At 35.4% G+C, this 16,428-nt stretch overlaps 2 protein-coding genes and 1 pseudogene across 2 annotated transcripts; 1 reads left to right on the forward strand and 2 right to left on the reverse strand.

The window, feature by feature from the left end:
- Positions 1 to 3,756: 3,756 nt before the first annotated feature.
- Positions 3,757 to 4,279, forward strand: LOC110752852 (uncharacterized). Its single transcript, XM_021953598.2, has one exon. The coding sequence runs from the start codon at positions 3,821 to 3,823 to the stop codon at positions 4,277 to 4,279; it is 459 nt and encodes a 152-aa protein (XP_021809290.1). The 5' UTR covers positions 3,757 to 3,820.
- Positions 4,280 to 8,809: 4,530 nt separating this feature from the next.
- Positions 8,810 to 9,505, reverse strand: LOC110752855 (uncharacterized). The gene has a single exon (XM_021953602.2). It carries the CDS (start codon positions 9,425 to 9,427, stop codon positions 8,945 to 8,947), a length of 483 nt encoding a protein of 160 aa, XP_021809294.1. The 5' UTR covers positions 9,428 to 9,505; the 3' UTR covers positions 8,810 to 8,944.
- A 3,003-nt stretch (positions 9,506 to 12,508) lies between these two features.
- On the reverse strand, positions 12,509 to 13,996 carry LOC148295013 (uncharacterized; annotated as a pseudogene).
- Between the last annotated feature and the right edge of the window lie 2,432 nt (positions 13,997 to 16,428).

The following is a 16,428-nucleotide window of genomic DNA, read 5'->3' on the forward strand; positions in this document are numbered from 1 at the left end:
TGGCTCAATCCAAAAGCATAAGGCTCGCTTGGTTGCAAAAAGATATTCTCAACAACCAGGAATTGATTTTAATGAGACTTTTGCTTCGGTAGTTTGAATGGAGACTATAAGGACTGTTTTGGCTTTGGCTGCACAACTAAAGACAAAGGTTTATGAATTGGATGTCAAATCTGCATTTTTAAATGGAGAACTTGAAGAAGAGGTTTATGTGGAGCAACCTCAAGGTTATGTTGAGAAAGGGAGGGAAGATAAAGTTTATCGTCTCCATAAAGCCTTATATGGCTTAAAGCAAGCTCCAAGAGCTTGGAACAATAAAATTGATCACTATTTTCAACAAACTGGATTTACAAGAAGCTTAAGTGAGCCATTAATTTATCTCAAGAAAGAAGGTACACATGATTTTCTGATTTTTGTCTCTATATATTGATGATTTGATCTATACAAGCACAAATCCAGGGTTGGCAGAAGTTTTCAAGAAGAACATGATGAAGGAATATGAGATGACAGATCTGGGCACTATGAGATATTTTCTTGGTATACAGGTTCAACTAGGGGTGGGCACGGTACGGTATGGTACGGTATTGAGCCCGTACCGCTACCGATACCGGAAATTTAAATCGGTATGGTATGGTATGGGATTATCGTTTGTCAAAATTGGTACCGTACCATACCGTACCGTGTCGGTATCGGTACGGTATCGGTACCATTTCGGTACAAAAATGACACAACTAAAAAATGAACCAATTCAATATTCAACATATTCATTTACCAAAATAAGTGATGCCTAAGTTACAAATTCAAAGATTCAACATATTCAATTATCAATATCCAAATCCTAATCAACATATTCAATATCCAAATCAACCAAATCCTAATCAACATATTCAATATCCATTGAATATAACATATTCAATATCCAAATCAACCAAATCCTAATCAACATATGCGATATCCATCAACATATTCAATAGAAAATTATATATTTGAATAGTATTCGGTACGGTACGGTATTGATCGGTACCAAATACTTGATACCGCTACCATACCATACTCTATTGGTACGGTACGGTATGGTACCGAATATTGATCGGTACCGAATGAAACGGTATGAAATCGGTATGGTACGGTTCGGTTAGGGTACGGTTTCGGTATTTCGGTTTTAGATGCCCACCCCTAGGTTCAACAATAAGATGATGGGATATTTATTTCTCAAGAGAAGTAAGCTAAAAATTTGTTGGAAAAATTCAATATGTTGAAGAGCAAACCAATGGATACTCGAATGGCAATTAATTTGAAGCTTACAAGTAATGATGGAGCACCTAAGTTTGATGCATCCATATATAGAAGTGTGGTTGGTTCATTAATTTATCTAACAAATACAAGGCCAGATATTGTGCCATAAGTGGGGTATCTAGATTCAGGTGTGATCCAAGTAATCACGATAGAGTACACAACGAAACACAACAGAGGCACAAATACGACAGATGCACGAACACAGTAGAGGCACTAACACGGCAGAGTACACAACGGAACACAGCAAAGGCACATATACGGCAGATGCACGAAGACATGAATGGCACGAACACAGTAGAGGCACGAACACTACAACACAACAGTACACAAACCCAAGAGGGCACACACGACACAGGTAGAAAAAAATATGGGGCTAGAACACAGGTGAGCACAACACACAGGTCACCAGAAAGTCGGCTCTGAGGCCAAGTCAAATAATATGGGGTAGAATAGTTTTTGATATATTTCATTCTCCAAAAGGAGGTATTTATAATAAAAGGTTGTAACCCTAGTAGGGTTATACAAGGACATAAGATAAAATCCTAATTACATAATATTTGTACAAAAAGGAAAGAAATAGAGTCCTAATAGACTAGGAAATAAATCTCCTAATTAAGCTAGGATCTCGCTAACAAGCTAAACACTCTTCCTCCTTTGATAGCAACTGCAATGCAGCCAGGGAGTCATATTCAATTACCAAAGGCAGAAGCGATGCATCTGAGGCAAAAACGAGACCCACTTTGAGAGCGTAAAGCTCGATAGCCAACACAGACAGTACGACAAACATTGAATAATGATATTTATATGAAAAGACAAGAGCGCTAAACCTTATAGTCTTAAATTAATTATATTGAAATTGAAATTTTAGGGAGCATTTATTTTCACAATCAAAATCAGCATTTAAAGATCATTTATGCAAAAAATACATATATGAAAGTTATGATGATCATAAGCTTAAACAAATACATATAAACTTTTGGCTTGAAATTAATCGACCAATGGTTAGGAATATTATAGAGGTGAAGGTGCGCTGAGTTAATCCTAGAATATTGGAGGAGAATATTCACATGGCTAAAGTGGAGCCATTTCTTATAGTTTCACATAGACACGTACCCCTCTGATCAAAGATTGAATTTGATTGCATTTTGGTGCTCAAAGCATCAAGGCATTGTTTATATTCTTAGTTTTCACAACTTTACAATGAGTTCCTGACATCTAGAGCATTTGATGAAACAGAGATTTTTGACCACAACTTCGTATCTCGCTAATTATAATTAACTAATAATTGACCTTAAAATATATATGTTAATTTTCTCGTTGCGTTTCATATCATTTTTCAATTTGTATCTATTTGAATTTGAAATGAGGACCTTATAAAAAGAAAAAAGAAAATTGTTAACGCACCTGTGCTCATCAAGGGAGAAGAATCAGGATCACATTCTTCTCCCCTTCCATATAGTTGACTTGCTGTGCAAATATTTGTAGTTCTTATCATTTAAGGCTATTTCCATTTTCCATTGTACAAATATAAATGCTGTAATCTTTACACAAGAATTCAATTGTTAGTTGTTGTTTTGTTTTAGAGTGACGGGCTGAATGTGGCTTATATTTGGATTAACCATAAGTGTTACTATACTTTCATATTTGTATTACTCCTTTGTGGACATTTGTATTTGCTCTTGTGGCTGATGGTCTTTGTGCCTAATTTATAAATACAATTATCGCTTTTCTCTATAAAAAAAACTTACCCATGGTTAACGTTATTACAATGAAATTGATGACGATCATTCCTTTCATCAATCAGTTCCCAGTTAACGTTAGTGCTTATATATATATAATACCACACAAATTTGTATAACATAATTAATAAGAAATTTGGGCTGTAAAACCGATGAGGAAAATAAATTTGCAGTACCAACCAATGAAGTGATTAAAGTTGTTGCTAGACACAAATATTTCGCTAATTTCATGTGAAAATGCAAAGAATGTAAGACACAAATAACACCCACTTTCACAATTCAGTCGAGGTATCGAAGTGTTTTCGTTAGGATTGAGAAAAGAAAGAGTCAGTCTTTATAGGGGGAGAGGGTTGTCAAACTGTTAAGTAATGAATTGAACTTTTCTGGACTTTAAATCTCCCATTTCTTGTTGGTTTTTTTTTATTTTAAAAAAGGGTTATTTTGATGCATTTATAAAACCCACCTATTTCAATATATTTTAATTGCACTTTTTCAATCCCCATAAGTCAGCTTCCTCCTCTCCGCCGCGTTCCTTCAACTTGTTTGACATTCGAATGACGACCTAACTTTTGGCTCAATTTTCATGATCCAAATTTAGTTTTTAATTGGTATGTAGACCACTCCACTAAGCTCAAAAGGAAAAATCTGCACGCCAGCCTTCCTATAAAAACCCACCTCCATTGTCACCCGTAATCAACCATTCATTCCCAAGTCCCATCTAAGCCTGTTTCCCTTCCAACAACACAAAACCTCTCCCTAGAAACCCTCTCATTACACATTCTTTCTCCATGAAGCTGATACAGCATTTCTTGATATTTCTTCTCCTCTTGGGTCTTGTTCTAACCAACGTTGAAGCAAACCCCAACGCAGAGGAGGAAGAACATGAAACCAATATTAATGATTCTTTGAACTCTCTGGTAAACGAAACTGAAGAACAATCTTCAACCTTACATGGAAATGGCCGGTCTCTCTTGCGCAAACACCGGCTGCGATTGACTTGTAACAAGTTCCCCGGGATATGCCGTGCTAAGGGAAGCCCAGGGCCTTCCTGCTGCAAGAAGAAGTGTGTTAATGTGTTGACAGACCGCCTCAACTGTGGAAGATGTGGAAAGAAGTGTAGGTACAATGAGATATGCTGCAAGGGAAAATGTGTAAATCCATCTTTCAATAGGGGGCATTGTGGTGGCTGCAACAATAGGTGCAAAGATGGTGGGTTTTGTGCATTTGGCCTATGCAACTATGCATAGTAATCTTTTGATTCTTTTGTTTTTTGTTTTTCTTGTTCGTTTAATTCAAATTCTTGAAATTGTATGCAATTGCAAGCAAGCAAGCAAATTTTTAATTTTATATCATATTTTCCAAAGAAATTTTTAGTTATGTTTAAAACATCTGCTCATGGCCGCTGCAAGCAATGGCAAAAGGCCTAACTTAATTTTGCCGCGAGATGAATCCGACTAGTTTGGTCACACTCCAACCAAAGCAATTTTAATTTTTATGAAAAAACCAAATCATAATCCTGACAGCATCGTGCGACATTTGATTGCATACCATCCAAGTAGCAGTACGACGGACATTGAACAATAATATGTATATGAAAACACGAGAGTGCTAAACCTTATAATCTTAAATTAATTTTATTAAAATTAAAATTTTAGGGAGTATTTATTTCCACAAAACATATATGAAAGTTATGATCATCGTAAGCTTAAAAAAATACATATTAAGTTTTGGCATGAAATTAATCGACCAGTGGTTCGTGGTGAGGAATATTATAGAGGTGAAGGTGAGCTGAGTTAATCCTAGAATATTAGAGGAGAATATTCACATGGCTAAAGTGGAGCCATTTCTTATAGTTTCACATAGACACGTACCCCTCTTATCAAAGATTGAATTTGATTGCATTTTGGTGCTCAAAGCATCAACGAATTGTTTATATTCTTTGTTTCCACAACTTTACAATGAGTTCTGGACATCTGGAGCATTTGATGAAACAGAGATTAATTATGCTTTGACCACAACTTTTTTTTTTGGTAAAAAGGAGGGCCAAAGGCCCAGCAACAGCAGAAAGAACAGCCGTTGAATTTGTACCATTCCACTAAGAAAACATGCATGTAGCTAGCAAAGCTAGCATGTCGACTCTGCTTTCAAGTTATCCCTATAAGTGGTGGTTAACTTTATTATAATGAGATTGATGATGATATTCCTTTCATCAATCAGTTTCCAGTTTCATATATTTTATTATTTGTCAATCCTTTCTCACTATCTTAAGAGTTCAAAATTTATGATTCTATGAACACCAATGCCAATCATTTACCTTATGGTTGATACTTAAAGTTGTATCAACCCAAGAGAGCGCAAGCGCATATTGTTAGTATATATTTGAAGTTAACGAGGTTTAGTCTAGTGAAAAAGGGGCTTGATTTGCAGACCAGTGATGTCACGTTCGAACCCCATGACACCTTGATAGTATTAGTGTGTGTGAAACCCCTCTTCCTCTTGTAGTTTAGACTATCACTTGTATATTAAAAAATATATATTATATATTTGAAATATGAACCAATTGCATACGTCGATTAATAACAATACAGTGTTTCAATACCGCACAAATTTGTAGAACATAATTAAGAAATTTGGGCTGTAAAACCGATGAGGAAATAAATTTGCAGCACCAACCAATGAAGTGATTAACGTTGTAGCTAGAGACAAATATTTTGCTATTTTCATGTGAAAACAAAGAACCATTCAGTCGAGGTTGAAGTGTTTTCGTTAGGATTGAGAAAAGAAAGAGTCACAGTATTTATAGGGGGAGAGAGTTGTCAAACTGATGAGTAAAAAATTGAACTTTTCTAGACTTTAATACGTTAAGGATATTGCTTGCCTCCTCATTCCTGCAAATCACGGTTTAACACATGTGCAAAACTAATTCATCAAAAACATAAAAAGAAAAACTTATATACACATGTCATACTACTATTAGCAGGAATGTATGAGTTCTTACTTATCGGATAAAAGAATGAAGTATTTTCCATAGGTTAATGCATACTTGTTTTTTATATATAGTTTCTCTATGGAAAATATTTCTTTTTCCCCAAAAACATCCATGGGCTGTGGCCTACTACAGCTATATAGTTGTTCCACCAAAACAAACAAAGCTATGCCATTTCTTCGTAGTATACCTGACAAATTGGGAGGTGTAACCACAAAAGTATAAAACGATTTGATTGAATTCTTTTTTTGTTTTTGTCCGAATTAAGTTTTATTAATAGAAAGCTAATGGCAATTATATCATAAATCATAGAGAAACTATATATATAAAAAATGAGTTCAATCAAATGCAATATAAAAAGCCTATTAAAATAATAAAACACAAACATGTATAATGCCTAAAACTGGCATAAAGCCATAACCAGTGGTGGATCCACAGAGAAGCAAGAGTGGTCAATTGATTCATGCAACACCGGACTCTGCCATAGAAGGTGAAGAAATTGACCCATGCAAGATGCCTACAACCTACTTGATAAAATGCCCCAAAAGGCACAGCATAGGCCAGAGCCCTTCCCTTTTTAGCTCGTTTTAAAGGATGACGATTTTCGAAATGAATGGTCGTAATTTTTTTCTGAGCCTTTTAAAGAACGACAAGGAACCGTGTGGTTTTTCATGATTTTTAAAAACACGACGCTTTTAAGTTTTATGGTCGTCTAATATGGGTTGTAGTTTCCCATAATTGTAATAGTGAAACCCTATTTTATTTTTACCAAACACATAAATTTTTTACCAAAAAAAAAAAAGCAATCCTAACGCCTAGAAATCTGCTGTGAAGTTGTGTGTGTTAGTTGATGTGCTAAAACTTTTCATATTTGTAGGGGTCTTGACCTAGGCCATCAGTGACTCATATCCTTAAGATGTTATATATCTCGGCCTTCAAGCCATCTCTTGCAATACTTTCTATTTTCCAAATTGTTCGTTTGAATGGGTCGTGCCTAGCACATGGTCATTTCTTGCTCAATTTGTGTATATGTCCATTGCATATGTCTAAATGTCCACCCACGTTAATCCTCTAATTAATCCTCAATTAATGGTCGAACATCCCCCTTCTAGCTAGAAAATTAGGGTTTCAAAATGAATTCTAATCCCAAAATTTACGAAAATCCACATATCTTAGTTTCAAAACTTCAAATATCTTTCGAAAATTTTCAGATTGTTTAAATAATAACACACTCAATATTTGTCTAATTTGCGAAGGTGAAAACGAAGAACATGCGTAATTGCATGTCTCTATGTTAAATATGGCAAATATCACCAAATAATAGTGACTGTTGTCTTTTTTTTTTGGGTAGTGTAGCACCCTTTTTGGTGGAAACGCAAAAGCTATATACATGAGGCAGGCCATGTGCTTTACAAAGCGACTTTCCTGGAAAATGTTATGGTCATTTGCTTCAACCAGTGTGTTATAGGAAGAATCGCAAATTGAGGAAATCAATTACTTCAACACCTAATTACAAAGCTGGATCTTGCTTGTTTTGTTTGCTTATCAAGTTATCACTTATCAAACAAATGGCCTATTATTAAACTAGGAGCAGCGCATGCATAGAGGCAGACCTTTGACTGGGCCGCACTTTTTTAAGTTCTTGCTTCGATCTCAAATAATGCATATACATGCTGCTTCTCCCCCCCCTTTTTTTTTTTGGTGAACTGCTTATACTCCTTTAAAATAAAGAAAATTAATGATTCTTTCAACGATAATAAAGTCTATGCCACTTAAAAATTAGTTTTAATAAGTTAAAATAATGGCAACTATATTAAAAAATAAAATAAAAAAGGATGTGATTTCACAGTCTCTCATGGTTAATTCTAATTTTCGGGATTGAGGAATAAATTTGGTTGGGATTATCCCACTCCTCTCCGGAGAAGAGTTTTCTTGCGGTGGACGCATGAGAGGCGTAACCGTCTAATGTGAGAGTAGTTCTTGCATACAATTAGTTGTATATAGTTAAGTATTTGCTCCGATAACGTGAGAACTAAAAAAAATTGATTAATGTTTTACAGTGGTAGTTTCTTAACAAAAAACATAATTTACTTTCAGAATCTAACGGAAATTTACAGTGTGATTACTTGGAACAATTAAATACTAAATATAAGAAATAATTACATAAATAAATCTTTTAATAAAAGAGCGATCATATTTTGTTGCTAAGATAATAAAAAACAACTAAGATTGAGCAATAGTATTCAATCTTTAAAATGAATATTGGCTGCCAATGGGTTACAACTCAATTGGTTGAGCTCTTCCACCTACCCTTATGTGGATAGAGGTTCGAAACCTCGAAGCACCCAAAAAAATATTTGTGTAAACAACCCCCAACTGCTTGTACTAAAAAAAAAAAAAGTGACTGTTGGCTAGTTCATGTGAAGTATTTTAATTAGTTTTGGGGAATTGTTTTGAAATTATGTTAAAACAAAAACTAAGTCACCCTATTAACTAAATATGTCTTTGTTATGTAAAAAATGAAAAAAAATAAAATAATGGGCACCAAAGGAATCCCTTACTATAACAATATCCATATTATATCGAACAAAGTATACCTTACTGGTCTCCCTATGCAGATTCTCAATTAACATTACATCTCTCGAACAAAACATGTATAAGTATTGTATAATTATAAGTTATTGATTCATACAAATTCCGTACTCATAAATCAAGTTCTTAAATAGATCATAACATCGATTATTACATTCAGAGAAAAGCACTCGAGGACTCTATAATTAATAATAAAAAGTAGTAATAATTGTATAATTAATTGAGAGAACCACCAATTTCTTTTTTTTTTCTTCTTATTGTGGTTGTTTTATTGCATAATCAATATAATTACGAACCTCAGGAGCACTCACAATCCCTTAATGGACCGTCTTAATCACGCATAATCACAGAGACCATACACGCAAAACGCTCCATCCTTGCAGGGATGGTTGCACCGGCCACAATGCCTCTTGTCAAAAGCCAGGTCCACGCACTGCCCTCTGCAACACGACTGCGTGTACTTGCACTTCTTGTTGCATGCACCACAGTTGTCCTTGTCTTCGGACAAATCCACGCACTTCTTGTTGCAGCAGGTCCATGTCGTATTAGCCGGCGTCAGGTATTCGCATATGTCATAGTCATGTTTGCATTGGGGAGCTGCTCTAAGGTTTCTTGCTACCAGATCCTTTTCAGCAAGGAAGCGACTCTTGGAGGACAGCAGCAACTTTTTTTCGTTGTCAGCCGACGGTTGCTCTTTCCATGAGTCGGTGAAAGGGGATTTGCCTTCTTCTTGATGGCTAACCCTTGTCACGGTCGTGAGAGCGATAGACAAAGCCATGGTTGTTGCTATGAGCAATATAATCTTGATGACCTTCATGGCTTTGTGTCTCTCTTTGTGTTCGTGTGTTTTTTGTGTCTGTCTGGGTGAGAGAGAGAGAGAGAGAGAGAGAGAGATGGTATTGGATTCTGAGGAGAGTTTGATTTGATCGGAGGAGGGGAAAACTCAGGGTTTATAGTAGCGAGGGGTTGACGCGGGAAAGGTGGTAAAAGCTGGTGGTTCTTTGGGATGTGACGCAAAGAGTGTGGTCAAATTCTAGGCCCTAGGGCATCATATTAGTCTTACTTGTTAAAGAAACTTAATTGATATGGGCACTCAAACTCAACCCCTCCATTTTCAAAGGGCACCCTCCATTTCAAAGACCCTATGATGCATGTAAAATTACATAGCACGTAGTAATATCAAAAAGATCATTTCTCTTGGACCAATTACCAGATCGTGATCATGTTATATGACAAATGATCTGTTTTATTTATTTATTTATAATTTATAATACGAGCGATATTAGGGGAATGAGTTTTTCTCATAAGGGTTCGAACTTGACCAATAGTCTACACCCGGTGATCTGCTTATTAAAACTGAAAGGTCTATAATTAATGTAACATACAATTGAACCATAGATGCTAGATCTAATGTGATTCAAGCATGAAGCATATTGTTCTTCGCATCTGAATGATCTCACTACCAATGCCACACCATAAAAGTCAAAGGGTAGTTTTGACATTTCACGACCCTTGATCCCTTCCGACCATGAGGTGCCCGAAATATGAGAATCAATTGTGCCGAAATGGGCGAACCTGAAGAAATTTAGGCATGCTGTGAGGGGAAGCAAAGGGATTGGCCATTAACGAAACGCCATTACACAACGAAGCAAAACAGATCGCCCAAACCTTAAAAAACGTTTTTCTACATGACGTGTCCTTTTCTAAACTATACTTGAGCTCTAAGTAGGGTGCTGTGTGCACAGCTTATTAATCAAAGAAAAAAAAAACATGTAAATGCAATTATTTAAGTTAACTAGCCCTGAAGGCTTAATACACTTCTACCCGCGTTTATTGTGTAGCACGTAATTATAGAGTATGCCAAGTATCACGGGGAGCCCCGGCAAATGAATGACCGCCACGTATGCTTTTTAGGCTGCTTAATTTGACATAAGTTTCGTATATTTTAGTATTGCCCTATTTTCAAATCATGTGTTTTAATTGATTTCTACGAGTTCATCAAGCTTGTTCCATTTTTTGTGTATGGAGAAAAATTCAGAATGAACATGAATCAAGTGTGTTTTCAAAAGAAGAATTGTGGAATATTCTTTTAACCCAAGGACAAGTTCACAATTGATGAATCCAATCAATTTCTTTAATCAATTTTTTTTTCTTCCGAAAGTCTCAAATTGTTAATTATGTGTTCTCTATTTTTTTTCTTTTCTTTTTGTACGTTTTTACAATTAAGTTAAAAGTAATATGTTCGTAGAACTCGTATTGTCTCTGTTATTTAATTTTTGTGTGTTTAGAGATTAATCCCCCCATTTCACCGAAAAAAAGTAATATATTCGTCTTGAGCCATTATAGTTAGTCCTATAAACAAACTAGAATTCAACCGATATTAAAGAAAGTACTTGCCCAACAGAAAAAAAGATTTCTAAAGAAACTTTTTTTTGATTTTTTTCATAGTCTAATAATTAACCAACAATAGCGTAACGATTATATGAATGGATATCCATGAATATAAACTCATAAAATGAACGATTCAAATCATAGAATTACATTTTGGAATGAGACTGAACGAGTGATTATCATTGTATTAATATCAATATGTTATATGTACATATACGTTGAGTATGAATATTATTGAGGGAGATTCACTATTATACCCAATATCCTATACGAAATGGACTTTAGAAACACACCCAAAGCCCATTTAAACATAAAGGCTTTTAATTTCTTATAAATTACTAAACTACCATCAATTTCTTAAAACAAACCCAACCCAAAAACCTCATAAAAATACCCAAAACACTCAACAGAGAATCAAAGTAATTTAATAATAATCAAAATTAAATTCAATAAGGCTACCTGTCATTTTTTGAGTTTTTTTTTTTTTTTTGAATTTGTTTACAGAAATTAAATGATGTAGATTTTATCTATATTATTAATACTGAGAATAGGTATATGACTAAATATCTCTATTAGTAACCCACAAACTGTTTTAAGAGACTAGACCTTCTGATGGCTGATGGTTACTTGCATGGTTTTTATTTTTTATTTATATGAACATGCATTGGTTACTTGTATTGTAGATCAACATAGTTTAAAATATGTGCTGATGATGTCTAAGATTAAAAAAGATAATTGTTTGAATATTTCAAATGCCATATTCGAAAAGCATTAATAGTATGACCTCATGTTCTCTATGGAAGGAATATTCAGGTCAATTCCTTTTGCTCACTTCAACCACATTTGATCTGATTGGTTATAACGCTTTGGGAGGTCAAGATCCGTCTTCTTCTAGAGAGGGAAAATAAAATACACCCAATGGACCAATAAGAATGAATGTTAACCTGATAAGCCACAATTATTAATTTTCATGATCTGTGAGGAACAAATCCCATATGGTTGAAATTCTATGGATCTAATTGGGATATTGAATTTTTCGGAGTTCCGAAGAATTCTTAATGGATTATTGAATTTGATCCACTTAGTGGTGGGCTTTTATTGATCCGTTTGAAACAAAATTAAAAGTTGTGAGGCGGTGGATAAAATCCCATATTTGGCTAGGCTTTTCTTCTTCCTCCTTCAACAAGTCTGTAACTCCAGAGAAACAAGCTATGTTGCACCGATATAGATACGGGTACGGCGATATGATACGATAAGATATGCTGATACGGCAAATCTCCAAAAAGTAGGATACGGGTACGGCACCGATACGGCGATTAAAATAATATAAATTGAAAAATTGAAAATTGATATTTCATCCATAATAAGTTCAAAACATTAACAAAACACATAACTTCATTCAAATCTCCATAAACAAAGCACAAATTAAACAAAACACACAAAATACAAGTATCCATAAACAAAGCACAAATTAAAACATTAGAAATCACTTCTCAAAGCTCTAACTTCATTTATCATGGGTAAATATGATGGCTTCTAAGTCTGGTTCATCAAGAGAGAGGTTTGCAATCTCAAGCACTCCGGCATTTTCCAAATCCATGGAATCAAATGCATCTCCTCCAACATCCCACATATGAGTTTCCCCTTCTTTATATTTGGGCCTTTTCCTTGAAAAGAGACGAAGATTGCTATGCACAAATACTAAATCTTCCGCTCTTTCTGGTGTTATCTTGTTCCTCTTAATAGAGTGAATGAAGTTGTAAGTGCTCCAATTTCTTTCACAACAGGAGGAGGAAGAAGGATGTCCAAGTAGGTTTAATGCTATAGTTTGAAGTTGTGGTGTGGACGCTCCATGGATAACCCACCATTTTACCAGAGCCATGAAACCTCTATCTTTCATAGAGTCCATACCTGAAAAATCTTCAATACATGCCAAAAAAGAGGCATACTCCTCATTAACCGTTCTTTGCTCCACCTCATTAGAAAAGAATCTCTTAATACATTTCTTCCTCTCCCTTCTAATCTCAATGTCTTTATGTGGAGGACAACGATTAAGAGCCATATCAATCCATTTCTTGCAATAATACCTAAAAGTATATGATAAGAATTATAAAATTATAATGATAAGCACAAGGAGAAATTTACTAAAGTAAAGACTTCCTTAGGATTTAGAGAGTGTGCCAAGCAATAGAGTGGTGTGCTATTCTTGGTCCATCGGTCCACCAAAATTTCATGCACCACATTGAAGAACATTGACTCTTGATTGAGTTGCTTGCGCTCCTTCTAATATATAATTGTCTTCACTTTTTCTATCATACTATCCCACCATTCATAAATCAAGTGAAGACAAGGCATATCCGTGTCACTCAACCTAAGCATCTCATATATTGGAGAAGTAAAGTTAAGTATGTAATCAATGTCCTCCCAAAAGCACTCATCCAATATTTTTTCCTTCACCGTTCTTGTTTTTACCACATCATCCTCTTTATAAATGTTCTATTGCTTACTAATAACCATTTGCTATAAGCCTTTTCACTTGCTTAAATCTTTTAAGCATCATAATTATAGAAGCAAAACGTGTCTCGGCAACGGAGAGCAACTTCAACTTACAAATATCATTATACATTGACAACCTCATATTATGGTTCATAATAAAATTCTTAATAAACCATGCACCACTTGAGATTGTTGAAATCCAACTACATTGCTCATACACTTCCGGATGTCTTCACATGGGTGAGCATATGTTCTTCAAAGAAAGATTGAGGGTATAGACCACACATGGTGTCCAAAAGATGTGCTTAAACTTTGCCTCAACAATATGTTCGTCCGCCTTACAAACCAGAGCATTATCAGTGACCACTTGGACTACATTTTGAGGACCTATTTCCTGGATTGATTCAATAAGTAAGTTCGCCATGAAAAATTTATCCTTACATTCACCTTCACAATTTATTGCCTTCAAGAACATAGGCTCACTTTCACAAACGGCCATGACATTAATAAGAGGTCTTCTTTGTGCATTCGACCACCCATCACTACAAACACTTACCTCTTTACTTTGTCATGCCCTCTTCATTGGTTGCAAACACTCCTCAATGTTATTCTTCTCTCTTTGGAGAAGTGTAGTTCTCAACATATTGTAACCGGGGGGTTGGTAACTCGGAAGTATTTTACTACAAGCGATCCTAAAGGCATTCACATAATCGGGGTTCCTTGAAAATTGAAATGGCAAGTCGCCCGTGTAAAACATTCTTGCAATCTCACCATCTAATTGTTCTATAAGATTATTGTTAAATGTTGTCTCAATAGGATTAGCCTTCCTCTTCTTTGGGTCACTACTTGTGGCGCCATACCAATTTGAACTCACGCCCAAACCACTACTTGAACCTCCTTGACTTGAAGTGTTGGAGGTGGGTAACGGTACATCTCTAAGTTGTGTCATTTTCACCCTCAATTCCGCTTCTTCCACTACTTTCTCTATCTCCATCAAATGAGAATTTGTAACTTTAGTGCAACAAGCAACTCTATTGCCTTTGAGTTTTAACAAGTGGCTCTTCACTCTAAAATATGATCCTTTGAAATTTTTTTGGCAATAGTTGCATTGGAATGAAGTATTCCTACCGGCTTTACCATCTTTGTCAAGCTTCTTGACATAATTCCTATTATCTTTTTGGGGAAGAATAATCCTAACCAATAAGGATTATTCTCCCAAAACCCCAGTACATAAGGAGACTAAATACATAGCTACACAAAACATTCAAGGTAAATTCTAAATTCCTCCCTCAATTCTAAAAACCCTAGTCGAATCCCTCTCTCTCTCTCTCTCTCTATCTTGCTGCCCCCTTTTCAAACAATTTCAGTAATTCCCGATACGTTTTTTCTGTTTTCAAACCTTTTCTATTTTGTTACAACTAGGAATTGAGCATGCTGTCTGTCTACAGACTCTTATTGACGAACAAAAAGTGACTAAATTCTTGCCACTTAATTTTTCAAAATCTTTGCCGAACAAAAAGTGACTAAAGTACCCCTACTCCAAGGGCAAAAATATAATTTCACAATTAAATAATTAAATAAACAACTTAATTGGGTTGGCATATTACATCACTCCCATACTTGTATTTTGCGTGTATGTGTGACATATTAAATATTATTGTGTGCAAAACATGCACTGTTTTGTTTTATGGATGCTTGGCATTGGATTTCTAAAGTTTTGGAGGGTATATGCATACGGGCATTATCCTTGACGACCTGAGGGTGAAGGGGGCATAGCGTTTTCCTTGAGTTTCGATCCCCTTTATGCGGACATACTTTACCAATACCCTTGTATGAGGTTTATTCGATGAGGTGTAGCCGTTAAATTGACACTCTCGCTACCAAACCACATCAGTTGTTTATATTTTATGATTAGTAGGGAATGTTGGCCTTTAAGTGATCGGTCGTCAGACAAGCATATTTGGGCGGCCGGAAAACATTTGCGAAAGTTGTGTGAGCATATCAACTGTTTTTGGATCCAATAATTATATGAAAAATGGTTTATGTTGTACATATTCTTTCCACTATTTTTTTTAAAAACTATTATATTATTTCACTATCTATTTTCAAATCTGGCCATGAGCCCCATATTGGGCAGATGAATGTATGTGATGCTCACCCCTACTTTTCCATGTAGATTACAACCCTTGAACGCCATTTGGTGTTGTTCCCGGACCTATCAACACTTTGGTTCTTGTACCTCGTCATCTCTGACAAGTCGTGGTTTCATTTCCTAAATAGCTTAAAAGGATGCTTCTCATTTATTTCTCCCTCTGTGTAAATTATGGATGGTTGGTGTGTATTAAAATCTTTATGGTTTGTAAAATAACTTTATGAGGTTATGAATACTTTTTCTTGACCTTTTGGGTTGGTTTCTCATTAATAAAGTTTGTACAATATTTTATCCATTTTTCTGTTGTTATTTACAACTTTGATCCAACTTGTTTTACTTAATTAAAAGTCTTAGCGTATTTTGGGAATCTTACGAGTATAACCCTTGGATCTAGGTGTTATATTTTTTGGGATCCTCAAGGTATGTGACGCGGTCACATGTCTTGATTTTGGGGTGTGACACCATCCATAGAAATGTACTTGCCAAAAAGAAAGTAACTCCCATATTGATCAAATCGAAGAAAACACTTTACATAAGCACAATCCAAGCGGCCGTTTTCTTCGACGAGCTTAAAAAGTGTATTGTCAAGATACTTGAAGACAAGTTACATAGTAGGTTTCTTTTCCCCCTTATCCATCACTGGAAAAACGTAATCAAATCGAACAAAGTTCAGACGTGAGGAGATCTTCTAGAGAAGAGTGACCTAGAGAATAACATCGGGATATAGGCCTTCTATTTAATCAAGGTCAGGATTTATCTTCTGTATTGCAACAACGTCA

The sequence above is a fragment of the Prunus avium genome, chromosome 4 (assembly GCF_965620075.1).
Source record: "Prunus avium chromosome 4, drPruAviu1.hap1.1, whole genome shotgun sequence".
Lineage (NCBI taxonomy): Eukaryota > Viridiplantae > Streptophyta > Magnoliopsida > Rosales > Rosaceae > Prunus > Prunus avium.